Consider the following 19,972-nt stretch of genomic DNA (forward strand, 5'->3'; position numbering starts at 1 on the left):
GAAATGAAATGAAATGAAATGAAATGAAATGAAATGAAATGAAATGAAATGGGTGACCAGTTTGAGTCAGATGTTTAGGTCATTTTTGTGGTGTTATACATGCCCTGAGGCCACCAGAAAAGAGGGCTTCCACTGCCTTTCTTGTGCTATTGACTGATACTTGCAGTGACAACCAATACATTTTCTGGGTCAGAAGGAGTTGTCTTTGTGTAATGATGGAAACTTGTATTGAGCCAAACAGTGGTCACATTGCTAGTAAAACAGATGTTAAGTGAAGCATGAACAATTTTAATTACTTTCATCTAGCACAAAGAGGGAATGAACTAATTACACACAATTTTTCCTATGGAAAATACTTACTGTAAACTATGGAATGCATCTGTATTTCATACTTATTTATGTGTAGCTCTCTTTGTTAGTACACACAAACAAAAATTAAAGGATATTTTCTTTCACATGCCAGGTACACAAAAGCACTGATTTATAGAGCTGAACCTGATTTTGGAAACATGTTTCAGATTAAACCAATTATGCTTTTTTCTCTCTGCAAATGTTACAAGTCTTATTAACCCTGCAGTAAACAGTAATAGAAAAGGGAAAAAGCCAAACTCTCTGGTAGGCATCAGCTGAGGGGTTAATTTGTTGCTCAAGTTCCATTTAATTGTGCTCCCATGTTCATGTGGTGTTCACAGAAGGGCTCAGCTCGAAGGCAGCCTGGGCTGGCTGAGAGCTCAGAGCTTTTGTGCAGCTGCAGCGCAGCGCATTCAGCGCTGGGAGCTGGGCTCTGCCAGGATGGATAACTCTGGACAATCAAGGCTTGACTACTATGTCTCTTATGTCCACTGCTATAGTGTAGGTTATTCAGCTATTTTTCTGCATGCTTGTTTCCTTTTGTAAGTAGTTCTGTGATTGTATTCTGTTCCTACTAACCTCAGTTTATTTTTATGTTAAAGTGACAGTGTATCTCTGAGGTTTTTTACTCTTTGTAGTTTTCTTTGCTCTAAAATAAGCAGATAGTAAAAACATGCTCTTTACCTATAAATCTAATGGTTGACATGAATGTTTTTAGAGTCATAGGCTTCCAGGATTGTGAAGCTCTGAAAACCTAAGTATTTAGAATTAACGTTTGTGCTTTTTTCCAGTTCTAGTGAGTTTATATAGCAATATACATAAATATACATCATTGTTCTAAAGTCTGTGAAGCAAAGCTTGCCAGTGTCTTCCAGTTCCTGGTATCACCCTAAGATGCCTCAAAAGAGGGACCACTGGGTATTTTACTGACTGGAAATAGTGTAGGTGACAATGATATTTTTTAAATAAGGGTATTGTGCTTGCACTTCTTAAACTAAGCTTAAACTGCAGCTATATGTAGGTTGGACCATACCTTAAAATGATTTTGGACTGAGTTTAGGTACAGGGAAAATGATCTTTTTGTAGTTCCAGTATTTATAAGCATTTGAATGTTTTTCTGAAAATCATGACTGGAGTCTTGAATTATACACGGATTTCTTAATATAAGACACATATCTAAAATAGTGTTACTCTTTTATGCATGCTGTAGATGTGGAAAGTTGATTTAAAATCTATTTGGCATTTGTTAAAAGCAGTCTTTTCAAAATATTTACATGTTTAACTTTCAAATGTTTTGGTGCGAGGTGCCTTTCAAGTCTCTTAAAGCATATATCTAAACAACCTGTCCAGGTGTCTTTTCTCACTGAGGGTGAGGGACTCCTACAGTTCTGTTATTTCTGCTTTTGAAAACACATCTGTACCACCTCAATGGTGTGTCAGAGACAGGGGCATCAGTCATTGTCTCTTGAGATGCTATTCAGGACCCATCACTGGTGTATCAGTGATCAGCCTTGTTCCATCCTGAAAACATTGCAGGTGCTGTTGTCCCTCCAGAGCACAGCTGCACAGAATTACCATGTTCATCTGAAGTCATTCTGTGCATTTATGGGAAAGCCTAATTAAAGACATGCTTGGGTTTCTCATGTAATTATGTTGCTCAACACTCTGTGTCATTGCTTTGCTAAGTAACCATTGGACTGATACTTCTCATCTTTCTCATACCTACATGGAAAGAAGATGAAGCAAGGAAGGAATCAAAAAATAAATTTTGGATAAACAGTGTGTCTGAACAAGAAATAACTTCTTTTGCAAACTTTTAGTGAAATTTGTAGAACAGAGTTAGAGCCATGCTCAAGGACTGTGAGGAAGTAATTCCTGTATAACACTCAAATTTGACTATTTTTTAAAAGTCATTATAACCTGATGCTTCAAGAATGTGGCACATCTTGAATCACTGTATGTAATAACTAAAAGTCTTACAAAGTTCTATGGAGGGTAATAACCACCTTCTAAGAACTTCAGCAGTCCTAGTGAAAAAGAAACAAGCACACCTCTGGCAAGGGTAGACAAATCACTATCCAGACTCTCTTTTTTCAAACAGTCCCACCCGCTCTGCTTTTGCTTTTATCTCTGATTTAAATGTACAAGTTTTTAAAACCTCACAAATGGAGGACGTGGAGTGCTTCCACTGCCCTCTTGTGTGTTATAATGACTCCAGGGTTCTTGCTGGGTAGACTGAAATGTGCAATATTATGTAGGGAATGTGTGTCTGAAGGACTCTTCTTCCCTGTAAATTAAAGAAGAGATGTGGGGAAGGTTGGTTTGATATTTTGTGTGGTCTTTTGTTTAAGAGATCTTTGATTTGGTTTTGAAGTGCTTGAAGTTAAAGTCAAATGTTTGATCAGTCCATGCTGCCTCTTCAGTCTTCACAGAAGACATTGTGTGGTTCAAAGAAGGGATTTTCCTATTGACACAAAAGTACCAATTCCTGTGTTTTTACATCAGTCTCACTTTAGTGGTGGCTGACTGATCTCATGAAGAATTGTATTATCAGTAAGAGCTCAGCATGAGCATTTGTCTTGTTTTGTTGTGCTCCTGTGATAAAAATGTTTCTTAGATGGCTTAGAATGCTGTTGGCTTGCACCAGGTAAAACGAGACAGTAAATGGGAGTCATTTTAAGGATAGAGTTCACAAAATTGTTGTAAGTTGTTCCAGTAGAGCAAATAAACTGAAGAATATTTCAATTCTGCAGACTGGTGTTTGAGAGCTTCAGTGCTGGCTGAGTGAACAAAGCTGCTGGGTTTAGTGTAGCTAACATATACCTTTGCATATGGTCATCCAGGTTTTTGTCTTCCACTGTTGACTGTGTAACTGCAAGAGGTCTGTTACTTGGAAATGAATATTACTGGAGAGAGATGAGATGAGATGATAAAGGCTGCCTGTTTTCTCTTGAGTAAAGGAGGGGTAATTCACCAAGAAGTAAGCCAGAAGGCAGTTGGAAATGTAATCAAAATTAAATTACTATTCAATGTGTTGCTGTCAAACACATGGCTTTTCTCAGCTTCCAGGCATATATTTGTGGGACTTTGTCACAATTTGGCAGACAGGGATATGAGCAAGTAGTTTTTGTCAGGGTTAAATTTTGTCTGATGCTGCTCTCTGACAGTGCTGTGTTCACAGAAGGGCTCAGCTGAAGGCAGCCTGGGCTGGCTGAAAACTCAGAGCTTTTGTGCAGTGGTAGAGCAGTGCACGCAGCCAGCGTTGGAGAGGGGTCTCCTGCCCTCAGCCCCAGGAGATGGGCTCCTCGAGCGTGGCTAACTCTGCACAATCAAGACTTTGCTGTGTCTCTTATGTTCAGTGCTGTAGTGTAGGTCTATTCAGGTATTTTTCTGGATGCTCATTTCCTTATTTTAGTAGTTTTCAAATTGTACTCTGTTCATACTAACCTCAGGTTTTTTTTATGTTAAAGTGCCAGTTGAGGTTTTTTGTTCTTTTTAATTCTCTTTGCTCTAAAGTAAGCAGGTAGAGAGTGTGAAATGCAAGTGGCTCTTCTTGCTAATGGTCAAATAACTGAAATATGTTAGCAGTCTTCTACTACATCAATACTGCCTTTGTTTCTGCTAAATAAATAGAAGCCTCTGAATACCTGTACCTTAAAGTGTTAATTTTGCTTCCCTTTAGCACCTTGAAAAATGATGACATTAGCAACCTTGCTGAGGTTTTGACTAAGCAATTAGCATAAGAAGTGGGAGAAAGCACTCCCACCATTCCCAATGTATTCATGAAATGACTATTGTATATTAACTCACTAGTAAATGATTTTTAGAGCCTTGTTCAATTATAGCATAGCTCTCAAAGTTCATTCCTCAGGAAGAAAGTTGGATTGCCAGATAGATGTAGATAATATGATTAGTCAGGCGCCTTTTTCAGGAAGTGAAATACTGGAGTGACTGAAACCTGAAGTGGAGCCTTTTGGTTCATCCCTTTCCAGGTTCTGATTGCCCACACTGCATAAATGCCATTTTTCTCCCCAGCAAAGCAGCTGTTTCTGTTTTGAGTGGAAGTTTTGAGTGTGCTCCTGGGAATGTGTAACGAAACAGCGTGAATGAGACCAAGCCATGTTTGGAGTCCTCTGAGGTCCCTCAGTTTCTTCTGGAAACACACAAAATTCTCTACACATCCTCATGCTACCACAGGACTATGCAATGTCAGTGTTGTGCCGGTACAGCCCTGATATCTCCTTCAAAAATGCTAAAAAGGAATAAGTCAGGTTTTTAGATCGTAATCAAAAATGGAGCCAAATGCTGTGCATGATTTTTAGTAGTGTAAGTGTAGTGGTAGCAGAGGGTTAAACAAAAACATCTTGGATTTTTTCTGAACCTGAGGAGATAAAAGAAGTTGCTGGGAAGAACGAGGCTGTGTTTCTTGCTTCAGACTGTAACAGCCAGGGTTAAATCAGGAAAAATATCTCCTTTTTGAAGTAAGGCAGGCCTTTACAAAAGCACTGAGTTCTTGGCATGGGTATGACATCTCTTTCCTCCCTGATGTGCAGGTCTGTCCTGGACAGTTTCAGCATTATCCCTTCTCCTAAATTCTGCTTGTGGTAGCAAACCTGAGAGGAATATGAACCGATGTACACTGAGTCTCTGGTGCTGTAACTCAATGGTTTTCTGTCCTAAACTAAAACTTTAAACCAAATCTCTGCATACCACAGTGCAGTGCAGATGAGCTGGAATTATTTCACTGCTTTCTTTTCCATCTGAGCTCTGCTAAAATTGCTGTTGCTATAGCAAAGATCTCCTTGTGTTTTCTTTGTTGACACAGGCTGCAAACATGTTTTGAACATTAAATATACATCTCATTGAAATGCATTTTATTATAGTTCTTGCTGATTAGTTATACCTTTTAATAGGATTAATTTTTCTTCTATAGAGGTCCATAAACATCAGTGGTGTTTTAGTCAGTGTCTACACTGTGATAATGAAGACATGATCACCTCAACAGGGTTGTACTGGAATATTAATTATTATTAACCTTTTATTAATAACAGTAAAGGAACTTACAGCAGGATGCATCCTCTGTGGATGCCAGGATACAAAACCTGTTAATTGTCCTTTAAAATAAATTTAACACCTGTAATTAAAGAGCGAAAAAGAGTTTGCATTCCTAATGTATTATGGTATTGTCCTTGATTTAGGCAGGACTAAGGACACTTCATGATATTGGCCCAGAAATACGCCGAGCTATATCCTGTGACTTGCAAGATGATGAACCAGAGGAAAACAATCCAGAGGAGGAGGAAGATGTTTATAAAGTAATGTCAGAACACAACCATGTGAATTGTTTTTTGTATAATATGAGAGTAAAGAATGACCTTATCCTTGAATATGAAATAATAGAATAATAATAATAATTTTAAACCCCTCAAATCAGGAAATATAAATATTTTATAAATAAGTATATTCTATGTATAAATCTATAAAAATGGTAGTATCAGGGCACTTGCATTTCTTCATAAATTTAGGAAGCAGTTCCTGCAGGGTGGTTCTCCTGCCCCTAATTCTTTCTCATTAATTCTCACTTTTTCTTAAGCAAATCCTAATAGAAGGCATGAACCTTACTGTCTCAAATTTTGATAGTGGCAAGGTTTAAACTGGTTTTAACCTCTGCAGTGGTAGATAGGAAGAAGAGAATGAAAGTCTATGCAAGCAAACCACAAGAGACACGGAGCTGCGTATTTTAAAATGAATGTGTTCAGTTACAGAGTTCAACTAAATATAAATGCCATTTCCAATCCCATGAGGGATATATAAGAATCAATCAGAAAAAAAGATTAGTTTTCCTCTTTATGCTATTTAGACCTAAATGGTGAACATGTAAATTTGGTGTTATAATCAGTCTGCAAACCATTTGTCAGCCAGCAAGAAAACTTATTTTTTCCCAAGCATTTCAGAATGTAAAATCGTGCTTCTGTAGGAATTACAGCAGAAGCCCCATAGCTTGCTACTGTCCTTTGCAAAAAGGAGGACGTGGCACTGGAGACAGTGCCCCAGCTGCCATCAGTAGATGCATTTCTCTGCCAACCATCATTACCTCCTGTCTTCTCTAGATTGAGCTGCAACTCAGACTGCTGTCATCCAGGACCCACACCTGGCTAGACAGGGAGGCTCCCTAACCTGGGTCAGGTGTCAAAGAGAGCTGCATGTCATAGTCATAACTTAGCACCTCATCCCCTCTTTCACCATCCATTACACTCCCAGGGCTGATAAACAGAAAATACTCTTTCTTGTACCTCTGTGAGAAGAAAGAATGGAAGCACTGGAGCTGAATGTTCCCTACCTGGGATTTGCTTGCAAGCTGTTGCATGGCACTCCATCCTGTCTGAGTGACGCCTGTTGCAAACTAGTGCTCCGGGAGAGCAGGAGAGAACTCCACCACAGTGTTCCCAAAGATTAAGCAAACACGTCTCTTCCTGAGGAAGCTGGTGCATGTTCATGTATGGGAATCTAGGTTTCTCCTGTGTAATAAAATGTGGAGAAAGCTGGATATGTCACTTTTAGTTGTGTGGAAAAGAATAATGATCACAGCATACTGTTGATTTGACTCTGAAATACAATATTGTCATCACCACAATCACATCTTTGTCACTTCAGGAGATCCCATCTGAAGCATCATAAAATTAGAAAGAAAAATCACAGGTTACTTGAATTGCTACTTTTCTATGCATGTAGGAGAGAAAAGTTAGTTGTCACTGTCAAGAGTACGTTCTGGTAAGGTATCTGATATAATTTTTTCTTTCTCTTCCCCTAAAACAGAGGAATGGTGCCCTCTTTGGCAACCACATAAACCACATTAGCAGTGACAGACGAGATTCATTTCAGCAAATCAACACCACACACCGTCCCTTACATGTCCAGCGGCCTTCAATTCCCTCTGCAAGTGATACTGAGAAAAACATGTATCATCAGGCAGGAAACTCTGTGTACCACAACCATCACAATCACAACTCAGTAGGAAAGCATGTTCCGAACTCAACAAATGCCAATCTCAATAATGCCAACGTGTCCAAAGTCCATGGAAAACACACAAGTTTTGGAAATCGTGAGCGTCGATCTGAAAACGGTTACCGTTCACACTCCAGGACTGACCACGAGAAGCGTAGAAGGCCAAGCAGTAGGAGGTAAACTCACAAATATGTCTTTGCTTTTAAATGAATTTATAAATACACTGTAGGAAAATTAAGCTAAGTGAAATTAATTTGAATCTTCATTTCTGTTGCCTACTGGTGTATGAACTGTATTTAAAATCTAGCTCTACTGAACGGGAGACACATAAAACTTCACTGGGGTTTGAAAGCAGCAGTTTTCCTTAAAGTGAAATCATTAGTTACAGCACAGACATTGTAATCACCAAAGAATTTCTCTAAATGACTTGTTTTAAAAATATTTTTCTCATTTTCATGGCCTACCTGGATAGAACACGGTACTATGAAACATATATTAGGTGAGTTGATACTGTTCTGGCATAATTGAAGAGGGCAGAGGAGTTTTTCTTCTTTCTTTTTTTCTTCTTTCCTTTTTCTTTTCTGAATTATCTGTACCACAATGCATATGCTTGGTAGCTTAAGTGACTATTTTTAGATATAATTTTTCACTGCCTGTTCTAAAAGGACAAACTTCTGGTAAAGTTCAAAATTATTCAAGCCCTTTTGAAAGTCCAGGCAGGTTTCTGCAGTTTTCAACAGGCTAAAGATCACACCTGATTGTAGACCTTGTTAAAAATTTACTTGTCAAGACTGCAAAAACCACTGGTGTTAGCTTTGATAAATGTTAATGTGTACAGTTCCTTTTACAGAGGACCCAAAATCTTTTCTGGTCTTATGTCTGAATATTTTCTAAGACAACTTTTAAAAAATAGGATCTGTTGTTTTAATTGAAGTGCATTGGTAAATGGACATTCAGTGGTGGTTTTAATGTCTAGATTTGAATATCCATTTCAGATTTTTTTCTTTGAATACCTCAGTGAGAACTTCCTAGTATTTGAGCCATTTGGCAAGCTTCAGGCATTGGAGAGAGGCTGTTTTTTTCCAAATGGCTGAATGTAATCATGTGAAAACATCTTGAATGTATTTGACTTCACTGGGTATCCTTTTATTGTTTTCCTATTGTACCAAAAGGAGATAAAGGAAGGCCATCTTTAAGAAACAGATACATCATTCACGTTCTGAACTGCAGTGCTTGGCACTACTGTAACACCACTTTCTGAACTAGAGAGTTGTTAATGCTTGTCTTTTTGTTTCCTCCTTTGAAGCACATTAAAATAACTGTGTATAAAACAAAAAACACATAATTGATATAAATAGAAAAAACCCAACCCTATTTGTTTGCTACTTACAGATCTGACACTGGTGATGTGCGCCGACCTACTATTCGCCGGGAAGAACATGAAGTCCAAGACTATTGCAATGATGATCATTATCTGGGAGAGCAGGAGTATTATAGTGGAGAAGAATATTATGAAGATGACAGTATGTTGTCAGGAAACAGGTGAGGAAATTTGTGAAATAAAATGTTGTTGTTAAATAAAAATATTTGTTAGATGAAATAACATGCAAAAATATTTCAGTATTTTAGGTACATAGATGTAAAGGCTTCACTAGGCACGCTCACACTGCAAATTCTCTAATGAAATTAATACTCTGCAACTGCTGAAATGTGAAATGAGTAGGAATGGAGAGTGTTCCAAAGATGGAATGTTTCCCTTCTATGGAATAAATTCAGTAACATCTCAAAAATAATCCTCACTTTTTTTCACTTCATATTTTTTTTGTTTACAAGTCCAGACCAGAAGTAGAGGAATTTATTGCTGTTCTATCTTAGATCTGTAAGTGCATATGCTCAAGTGCCAGACATGCTTAATTCTCCTCCTCCATCTCCTGCTATATGGACTACATTCACCAGCTGAATTCTGGCAAGATTGGCACCCTAATCTGCATCTTGTTGGTTTGCATATAAGCTGAGATTTGCATGAAAGCTAAATTTTACAGAATTCTCAGGTCATTAACTTTTTTGTATGATAGTTAGCATCAAGTAACACCCTTCCAAGATCTGATTTTAAACACGAGAATATCCAAAATGTAAGAGGCTTAAATCCATTCTGAGCTTCTGTGCTCCTGCACCTCACCCAGGGTTCTCAAGAGAGCATGGCAGGAGTAGAGTATTTATTTTTTTAAGCAGTGTGCAACTGAGGTGTTGCATTTTTCCTGCACTGGTAAGAATAAATTAATTGAAAATACAATTTGATTAAAAATTTTACCTGGGAATTGACTCTGTAACTGTACTAGCACAAAAGTATATGCCCACTATCTCAAAATCCTACAGAAACTGGATTTTAAATTTGAGTTGTGCAATTATAGAATGCAGAGTTTAATTATCTTGCTGGAGAAAGAGTAGACTTGAAAATCTTTCAGAAGGAAACGAATACACCCATTTACAAAAACTCCCTGAAAAAATATTTTCTTTATTGTTTTTTAATGCAGACATAGATACGATTACCACTGTAGATATCACTGCCATGAGTCAGATTTTGAGAGACCAAAAGGTTACCATCACCCACATGGTTTTTTTGAGGAAGATGATTCACAGCTCTGTTACGATACAAAAAGATCTCCTAGGAGACGGCTGCTACCTCCAACACCACCACGTAAGTACATTAAGGACAATTTGTTTGCAACTCTAAAATAATTTAAATGCATTCAGACAGATTCCAGCTTAAAAATGCTTCTTTTTAACTTGGATTTTAAGCATCTTATTTCAGATTCACGTTGGTACTTTGTTCTGCTATCTCAGGAACAGTGCTTAAAATTCTGTGTTTCTTCTGAGGGAGAAAATGTTTTGATTTATAGATACAATTAGCATTGTCAACAAATGTTTCTTCCTATTTCTTTAATTTTCATTTATTCTCTTCCTTAGATCTTTCCCTTGGTTTTTCCTTATCTCAAGAACAATATTGCTTCGTCTGCATTTCTAGAAGCTGTCATGGTTCTTATCTTGTAATTCTGTCTTTGTATGTTCCAGGCCATACTGCAGAGATTAGCAGTGCTAATCCTCTGGTGAAACTAGGCACAGACTCAAAATTCTTGGATTTTGGTCTTTGACCTCTGACACTTCACAGAGAGGAAGTACTTGGGGTGGCACTAGAAGTGCAAAAGCAACCTCTTTTTAAGGCTTTTTCTTGTCTCAGACATTCTCAAGTGTATTGAGAGAATTTTATATCTGATGTACAGTTTCAGACTGTTTAAAGGTACAGAAAGCTGTGGTAAAGGGCAGCAGCAAAATATATTATTATATAATAAAGGTAACATTCTCCAGCAATACAGCCAATATTGGATCCACACTGTAGGCACTCAGCTCCTTATGACAAGACCAGCAATGCTCTCTGCTGTTTGGCTTTCTGACCTTCAGGAGCACAGGGGAAAAAGCAGAATGAGTCTTGCACCACAGAAAGTAAATAACTCAGATAAACAATAGTGAAGGGTACAGAAAGCTGCTGGCTGTCTTTCAGTAGCAGAAGGAAAAGACATCAGATGAAAGAGAGACTATGAAAGAAGACCCCTGTGCAGCTTTCTACAAGATTTTCTGATAGCAGAGGAATTTTAAGCCAAAGAAATAGATAGATGCTTTGTACATCCATTCTATAGATTGCAGGAGAAAAATTTTCATATAAAAATTGTCTCAGGTCTACCCATGAAAGTGCTTCAAGTGGAGGGTTGAAGGTTTCCTCTAACTGCAGTCTTGGAGATGAAGTTTTAATGAGTGTTTGGCAGTCATTCATTTAGAGGAAGTTACGCTTTTTATCTCACCTAAAGGAGACTAGATAAAGGTACTAGATAAGAGAGTATCTGATATCCTAGGATAAGAGGAACTAGTTCTGATCTAATTTGCATAAGGGTAATTTAGGAAGCCCTTGACTTTCACCAGTGTAATGTCACAAGAGCAATCAGTGTCATACCCCCTGTCATAACCATTTATTTAATATTCAGGAAAAGAGTTGAGAGATTTCAGCAGCTCAGCATCTCAGCAGATTTTAAAAGAATCTCAAACCTATTATTTGTAACTAGTGTATGGGCTATTTGGCCTGGGGAAGAAGCCTAGATCTTCTCACATAAATAAAGGAGAGAGAAAAAAGAAAAAAAGGACGTGTAGCAATGCACTGAACAGTTCCTGCTAGCATCTGATTCAGTCCAAGTGAACATAACATCCAGTGCCTTGGCTGAGTTCTGCAGTCAGTAAATTGAGTTCCATGTCATTGAGTTCCATGTCAAGCTTTCTGGATGTTTTTATACCAAACTCATCGCCACAGTATTTGAGCAGCTTCCAGAAGTATACTGAGGAATGATTGAGATTTTCTTTCAGCCTCTTCTCTGCAGAGAAGCATGTGCAAAGAAACATCTTGTTTTGGATGAAGGGACTTTTTGGGTAGCTTTTTGTTCACTTTGGTATTGGGACACTTGGCATACCAGGATCAGGAGCTAAGGCTTACATTCCTGTGTTTGGATTTACCATAGAGACAAGGGAGAGAGACAAAGTTTGCTTTAGTTGGACCAAATCACCTCGTGGAGGTGCCTATTTTAGTTCAGTGGCTCTTTGATTGTTGGTATCCAACATGAAGTGTCTGTGATGATAACTGTGGGGTGCCATAAGTCTATGGCACTTAACACTCAGGTACAGTCAGGTTCTCTCCAGTGTCCCACTCCGATGCTTGCAGCTGTGAGGGTGGATCTGGATTCCAGCTGCAGTTCAGCATCCAGGCTCTCTGTGCATGCTTCCCATCATTCTGCAGGCTTTCAACAAGATCAGCCAAACATCTTGATTCAGTTCAGATTTCTACTTTTTCCTTTCTGTCATGAATAATACATAACAGCAGAACAGACACCATGGCTGATCACTGTCCTGAGCAACAGAATAAACATCAGGGATTGACAACTTGAGTTGACTTGGATGTGATTTTACATATTGCACATTACTTCCAAGGAACTGGGAATTTCATATTTCCTTTGGGAAATCTGGTTCATTAGAATCAAGAATTTGAAACCGTGGGGAAGAAAGAAGAAACAGTTTATGGCAAAACTCTGCAGCTGAGTGTTTGAACCAGTCAGCTGCATCACACAAGCTTGTTTTCTGAAACAGCTGCTTTAAATTCTGTCATTTTAGTTGCTTCTATGATTTCTACCTAGGCCTGCTTTTGCTTATGTGATTAAGCTATCCTTTATCTTATAACCAGCTGCTTGCTTCTGTTAGCACAACTTGTTTCTTACGGGAGGCTCTGTTTTTATTTGTATCATAGTTGACACACACTGGAATTCTGGAAATAATAGAATTTGAGGAAAAATATTTTGTTTTTCTAATGAATTTATGGTTTCCCTTTAGCACACAGACGATCTTCCTTTAATTTTGAATGCCTCCGCCGACAAAGTAGCCAAGACGACATCCCACTCTCTCCTAATTTTCACCATCGCACGGCTTTGCCACTTCACTTAATGCAACAGCAGGTAAACACCAACTCTTCCTTAACTACAAGTGAGTTACATCTTTCCAGCCTCTATACTGCACTCCTGGCTTTCACTGTTGTTTGAAGCAGTACCGGTGTATTTGTTGCTAGAGAGCAACCTTCTCAAACGTCGACCTTGTACAAAACAGAATGAGCCTGTGACTCTCTGAGTGTCCACAAAAAGTCACCATGCCCTAAGGAATTTTGACCAGGACTGCATAATACAGCAGCTGCTATTAATCTTTGCCTATCTCAACTCCAGTTGTGACAATTTGCAAGTACAACATACACACCTTCTGAGGCTCAGTGCCCACCTTGGAAAATGCTGACAGCTTCCTATCCTGTTCTGGACAGAGGAAATATTTCTATACTTTGTTTTCTTTATTATATTGTATAAGCAAAATGAGTAAAATGGAAAAAATACCATTTTGTCCTGTCAATTTGCCAATTTCAGTCCTGTTCCTTTTTTACATGGCTACTACACATCACAAAATGTTAACTTTGCACAGCTGCTGCTTGAAAAATTGGTGTGAGCTAACTGCTGAAGTGAGAAATGAGTATAACTGAGCATTTGAAATCACTAACTTCTAAAATCCTTCCCTTTACCAGGTCATGGCTGTCGCAGGTCTGGATTCCAGCAAAGCTCATAAACATTCACCGAGTCGTTCGACGCGTTCCTGGGCCACCCCACCTGCCACGCCTCCGAACAGGGACCGTTCCCCCTATTACACCCCTCTGATCCAGGTGGACAGGGCTGACTCCACAGAGCACATGAATGGCAGCCTGCCTTCCTTGCACAGGAGCTCCTGGTACACGGATGACCCCGACATTTCCTACCGGACATTCACACCAGCCAACCTGACCGTCCCCAATGACTTTAGGCATAAACACAGCGACAAGCAGAGGAGTGCAGACAGCCTGGTGGAAGCGGTGAGTGCTGCAGGAACCTCTGAAGGAGCCAGGAGTGTCTGTCTGTGCTGTTTTGGGGTTAGCTTGTAAAAACATGTAATTCAAGTCACATCAGCTCTCTGAAAATGCTCTGAAATTTTTAGTTTTATAGCCACAAAGTTGTTTTAGGTAAAGAGGGGAATTTATTCATAGCTGTCATGTAGTAAAGGATTTCTACTGAATCCAAATCTTCACATTAGTGAGAGATTGAACAGACAACTAAAGATACTTCAGAATTTTGAAATTTAAGTTTTCTAGATGAGGATCAGTTCTGAAGTATCTTTCCACAATGGCAATAAGGAAGAGATGATGTATATGCCTTTTCTCTCTGCTGTTTCTATAGACATAAATCCCCATTTTTGCAGTAATCAGAATAAAAGATCAAAAACTCTGTGAATCAGGGTACTAAATGCAGAGAGGAGAATAACAACTGCAAGGATTGATTTGTAGGTGTACTAAAAGAATGTTAAGAATTCCCTTTTATATTACAAAAGATTTGAAGATAAAGCGTGTGCAGCATTTCTGAATCATAGTTACTGTTGTAGCTTCTATCTATCATTTACTTTCCATTGCTCTGAGCTAAACAACAGATTTTGTTACGTTTTTGCAGGTGGGAATTCAACATCTTTTTTCCATGTCCTCTAAAGTACTGAGAACATATAAAATTCTGTATTCCAGGCAATTGTTCTAACTGCACCATCTGAGATGTATTAACTGTTGTCTTTAGTGTATCAGCCTGATGATTGATGTTCAGCAAAGACTACTGCCAAATTTCCAAGGAGAAGTGTCAGATGCACTGCAGCACCACTTACATTTCACACATCATGGTGTACTTTGGAGATTTTTCTTTGTTGATTTAATTGTTCTTTACCTGTACAGTTTGGCAGTGGGTTGCTCCAGTGATTTAGCAGGGGGTTTCTAGTGTTTTCCATGAATAAGCAATGTTGTAATCTGTCTGTTCTGTAATTCCACTGAAATTCTCACTCTCTCCCCTCCATGTGCCAGGTACTTATATCTGAAGGCCTGGGAAGGTATGCAAAGGACCCTAAATTTGTTTCGGCTACAAAACACGAGATTGCTGATGCATGTGACATGACTATTGATGAGATGGAGAGTGCAGCAAGTAATCTTCTCAATGGAAATATCAGCAATGGGACCAATGGGGATATGTTTCCTATTTTAAGCAGACAAGATTACGAACTTCAAGATTTTGGTCCTGGCTACAGTGACGAAGAACCAGAAACGGGACGATACGAAGAAGACTTAGCTGATGAAATGATATGCATCACAAGCTTATAGTATTTAGCAAGGAAAATGTTCTAATAACAGAAAAAGTGCCTCATAGTTTCAAGATGCTAGGCACTAGCTGGAGTGAATAACCAATCCAAGTTTTGTACGAGTGATGTCGCACCTCAAGGAAGCCATAACTAATAAATTTATTATCTCCAGGTTGCCGAAATGTGATCAGAGCTGCAGTAGGTCAAGTCTCCTCCCACAGAATCTTCAGTTCCTCTGTAGGAATAAGGTTATTTTGAAACTAAGCAGATTGTGACAATCAGTTTTTTGAGGGCTAGAGCAGGATTCTGAGGTGTACTGTCTTGCCTGTCTTTCAACCTTGTGTTGCTGTCCTTCCTAGTGGAGCAGGATTTTGTCAGTGACGATGTCTGTATAGGTCTGGCACAGTATTGTGTGGGAAACAGCAACATGAGATGAGTGATGACAACCAATAATGTCATTACCTCAGTGCTCAAAGCATATCAGCTACCCATTGCATATCCATTCTAACATTGTTTTCAAACTTGCCTCCTGATTTCCTTTCTTAATGCTCTTCTAAAATACAGTTTGTCATGCTCTACCTGTTAGAGATCATTGGAAGAAGTTGTTATATAAAGAATAATCCGTCATATGTAACATCAGTTTACATAGGAAAATATCATTCAGATGGTCTGTTTTATGACTATCACGTTAAGGGCAAAATATACTGGAATAATTGCATTCTTACTAATGCACTTGCAACCAGGTTATAGTAGAATTAGATAAGATAGTTTGCTAAAAATTATATAGTAGAAAATATTGTAAATTAATTGTAATATACAATGATTTGTATTTGTAAAGAGATGTTCTATATTTTGTAATTATTGTACCGTAATTGAACTGCAGCAATATTTATGGACCCTAATTATTGTAACTCTCCACAGAATTCTAGATAGAAGTATTTTTACTTGGAATATATAGATCTTTAGCGTAAATATTTAAATAGAGCCACCTCTTAATGTAAATCTCTTTTTGGGATAAAGTGTCAAGTTTGAACTTGGCAACAGAACAGATTTTTTTTTTTTTAAATAATTGAGACAAAATAATCTCTCTGCATAAGGGATGCACCATTGACTACTCACAGTCTTATATTTGGAAAGGTAAAAAATCTAAACTAATTTCAACTTTTTTTTTTTTTTTTGACTGAAAAGTAAGGTCTAATTTTATTTTTTTAATAATCCCATGCAAAAAACCCCAAACCCCAGAAACTTTGGCAAGTTCATGCCTGTATCAAGTATTCCTGGTCACGAGACAATTAGTTTTGACAAAGTGTAATACCTATATACCCTAATTTGACACAGGAAACACCTTGGGCAGAAAATACTTCACAGGTGAATGAAAATGCTTTTCTTCAGTACTACTTTCTCTGCTTGGAAAGAGAAGAAATGTGATCATATGATTCTACACAGAACCAAAAACCTTGGTATAAAAAATGTATTATTTTATTGCCTCTACCTTTCTGTTGTTCTATGTGTACTATTTCAAAGATTTATTTTTATGCAATCAAGAGAGGGCTTCGATATTGTTCACAATGCAGTAAAACCCTGAAATGTCTTTGAGGCTGAAATGACCTTGGAGGATAATTAAAACACACTGAAAGCTACTGTCTATTTTGTTAGCACTGGATAACAATGACTTGTTCTAACAAGTTATCTTATCAGGTTTTACCTGTAGTTCATATGCTAGATAGCAATCCAGTTCACATTTTTACAAATGTGATGTTTAAAACATGTCAATAAACATTTTGTACATAATGACAGTTTCCTATGAATAGCTTACAGACTTCCTCTGAAATAATTCTTATTTCAAATGCCAGGATAAGATCTTAAAGGTTTGTAAATTATTTCTTGACCTACATCATTTTGTATTAAAACAAATGCAAAATGTTCTTCAAAATAAAACTGTGTAATAATTTTATTATACTTGGGAGTCCTTTTACTAATAATTTTTCACCAAGAAGTTCCAAAGGTTAAATTCATATTGCAATGTTTTAAGAATGGGAGGGAATGCATGGAATAGGGTATCATTCTACAGCATCACATCATGCAATTCTTTTATGAATGGTTGCTGTTACCCACAAAAAAATAAAGCATTTAGAGTATTCATGTGCAATAGGGATTACTACTTCCCTGGACACAGATCTCTGGAAATGATTAGGAAAATTTGACTAAAATACCCTGAAACATCTAAATAAATTTTCCATACAGTCTTGGGAAGCTCTTGGGTAGGTTACCCAGCAATACTCACTTTGTTACACTTCCCCAGCTTACAGAAACAAAATCTGGGAGGCCAGAATGGAGCTAAGGTCTACCTACTGTGGTAAATCCACATCTGAAAACCACCTTTAAGGCAACTGAAGTTAAAACTTTAAAAAAAAAAAAAAAAAACCAATAAAATAAAAGGAAAAGAATCTCAGACTTGTATTTTGTCCAGCATGGATGTTTGATAGAACATCAGGTTTGGCAGACTGAGCAGAGTGACAGGGTTTTTTACTTAATGATTTCTCCAAGGAGACAGAAAACAATGCAGACCCCACTGTATTTTCACGCTCTGTCCTCAGCTTTTAATACTCTGATGAGAGACTCTTTAAGGTAGATAAGCAATTTTATGAGAGAACTGTTTGCAAAAATAAACAATGAAGAAAATTTAGTTACAGACCATGTTCTATGATTTAGGGGAGAATATCTGTATAGATTCAAAGAATACCTGTTTGGTTTTCCTATAGAAATGTGTGGTAATAAGTAATCAATATATGCATAATTACATGGTAGTTTTCACCCTTAAAATACTACCAATCATAGTAATTACTCAGTACAAAAAACCTAGAAGTTCTCTCAACAATTAAATCATCATTTATGAGACTCTGAATTTGTTTATATCTGTATTTAATGAGAGAAAATACTAGTAAAGAGTTAAACACTGGTAAGTATTCTACAGTGAAATAAATCCACTGAAAAAAAGGAAATCTATAAAATATATACATATTTGAAGAGTATCTTTTTTTTGAGCTTGGATGACAGAAGAATTGAGACTAAAAATTTAATAGTGTAATAAGATGTGCTTGTGTTCTCCCTCTTCATTTGAGCTATAATCTAAAAAGTAATTACTTTTATTATTATTTAATGATATATTCTATATCTCTATTCTATATTAAGTATTTAATATATTTATGCTTTTATTATTCCTCAAAATCTGTTTTTATGCTTATTTTATAGAAAATGCATATTGCAAGCCCACTTTTCCAGTGTTCATATAGCTGCCTAATTTGATTCCAGGCCAACTGAATGCAGACACACTTGGAAAGATTTTAAGGTTGTGGTGTACAAAATCTTACATAAATTAAATACAATGCAATTGTATTTATTCAATGCACTGCTGTTTTCTGCTGCTTTTAAAAGCACTTCTCATACTAAAGCAGCTTGAACTGAAATGTGTGTACAAAAAGAAATGGTTTTGGTCACTTTTCATTCTTAATCCCATTGTGCCCAGCCAGAGACCTCCACTGCCTGGAGCATCTGTAGCAAGCCATTTCTATGGAAATGCTGGTGTTCTCTCTTGCAGTACCATTGCTGGTCCAAGCCATGCTGGCAGGTCTAGTAATTCTTGCATTAAACAGCTTTTACAGTTAACTGGTTTCGAGCACATAATATATTATCTGTATATTTATAGAATTTATATCTGGGTAGAATTGGGAATAATCACACTGAATTATTTTGTTAAATAGGTAAAACTCTGTGTTCTGCAGTCCAATAAGGTGTAAAAGACGGTTAATTTTAGCTGAGACTGCCAGTGCTCCACAGGGCAGGTTAGAATATCCTCGACCTGTTCTAAGTACCCTTTAGCACACTTGACTCTGCTGGAAGTCAGAACAATTTTTAACAGAAATTCAATATCAGCAACAGATACAACACAGGAGAAACTAATGGGAAATTGATGTTACTTAAAAGTTTCCCCAGGGCAACAAACCCTTCAGCACTGCATCAAAGGAATCTCATGACGGAGCCTCAACATTCTTCAGCAGTGAGGCTGGAATTGATAAAGCAACTGCAGTTCACAGCAATGAAAATGTCTAAGTGTTTAAAAGGGGAGGAATCTGTGAGGTGTCTGTGGATGCTTAGAACTGCAAGAAAAGATGATGTTTCAGAAGAAATGCCCGATTATCTGATTGCTCAGTGCAGCAATGTCTCCGTGAACATAAGACGCATGGATACCTAACCTTGCTATTTACTCCTCTTTTTAGAGCTTGACATAACAGCAGAGGAGAGGTCTGTGCTTGTTCAGTGGTAAGTTATGTAAGCCAGTGGCTAGTTAATCCTCTGCAGTTGCATAATAACAATTCCCACCTTGCATGCCTAGAGTGGAAACCCACGTTGTAAATCTGCAAATGCAGGAACTTCCGTATCTCATCTTGCCAAATTGCTGCCCTTCTCAACTGCACAGGACTGTGGTAAGTATATATTACTTAGAGTATCTTTATTGTATTCCAAATGACACTAGAATTTACTGAATACCTTTTAAAAAAAAAATCTGACAGGAGTAAGTGCTGAAAAAGAATGATTTGCCATTAGGAGGTCCAGAATGTACAGTCCATGCTCTTCCCAAACAGTTGCACCAGATGAATTGTCTCCTTAACTGATCAATCACCTCTGACTTGAAATATTCTTGTTCTTCCCCTCATTTCAAAAGAATGCATCACATACATAGAAAGGGTTTACCTGTCTCCTTGTGGAGCAGAGTTCACTGCTATCATCCTCCATCTTCGGTGGTTTTGGTTTTCTTTATGCAGATGCTCTAATGAATGAAGTCCTT

At 37.7% G+C, this 19,972-nt stretch overlaps 1 protein-coding gene and 1 long non-coding RNA gene across 19 annotated transcripts in view; one reads left to right on the forward strand and one right to left on the reverse strand.

The window, feature by feature from the left end:
* LOC121660903 overlaps window positions 1-7,178 on the reverse strand; it is a 17,080-nt gene extending 9,902 nt beyond the window's left edge. Inside the window, exon 1 of the long non-coding RNA XR_006014801.1 lies at window positions 6,692-7,178. This is a non-coding gene — a long non-coding RNA (uncharacterized LOC121660903). The remainder of the gene's footprint in view (window positions 1-6,691) is intronic.
* The window catches only part of CACNA1D (calcium voltage-gated channel subunit alpha1 D), a 171,663-nt gene extending 154,578 nt beyond the window's left edge, over window positions 1-17,085 (forward strand). For 15 of the 18 annotated variants that reach the window (XM_042020350.1, XM_042020342.1, XM_042020467.1 and 12 more), the window contains 8 exons: window positions 5,550-5,666; window positions 7,168-7,532; window positions 7,829-7,855; window positions 8,749-8,898; window positions 9,891-10,054; window positions 12,781-12,902; window positions 13,511-13,831; window positions 14,855-17,085. In XM_042020350.1, coding sequence (XP_041876284.1) covers window positions 5,550-5,666; window positions 7,168-7,532; window positions 7,829-7,855; window positions 8,749-8,898; window positions 9,891-10,054; window positions 12,781-12,902; window positions 13,511-13,831; window positions 14,855-15,148 — 1,560 coding nt within the window. In that variant the 3' untranslated portion in view covers window positions 15,149-17,085. The remainder of the gene's footprint in view (window positions 1-5,549; window positions 5,667-7,167; window positions 7,533-7,828; window positions 7,856-8,748; window positions 8,899-9,890; window positions 10,055-12,780; window positions 12,903-13,510; window positions 13,832-14,854) is intronic. The other 3 variants (XM_042020447.1, XM_042020369.1, XM_042020413.1) reach the window with 2 other exon arrangements.
* Window positions 17,086-19,972: the final 2,887 nt, after the last annotated feature.

The sequence above is a fragment of the Corvus kubaryi genome, unplaced genomic scaffold (assembly GCF_017639235.1).
Source record: "Corvus kubaryi isolate FWS band 111438036 unplaced genomic scaffold, C.kubaryi_AGA036_p1.0 124, whole genome shotgun sequence".
In the NCBI taxonomy this organism is placed as follows: Eukaryota; Metazoa; Chordata; class Aves; order Passeriformes; family Corvidae; genus Corvus; species Corvus kubaryi.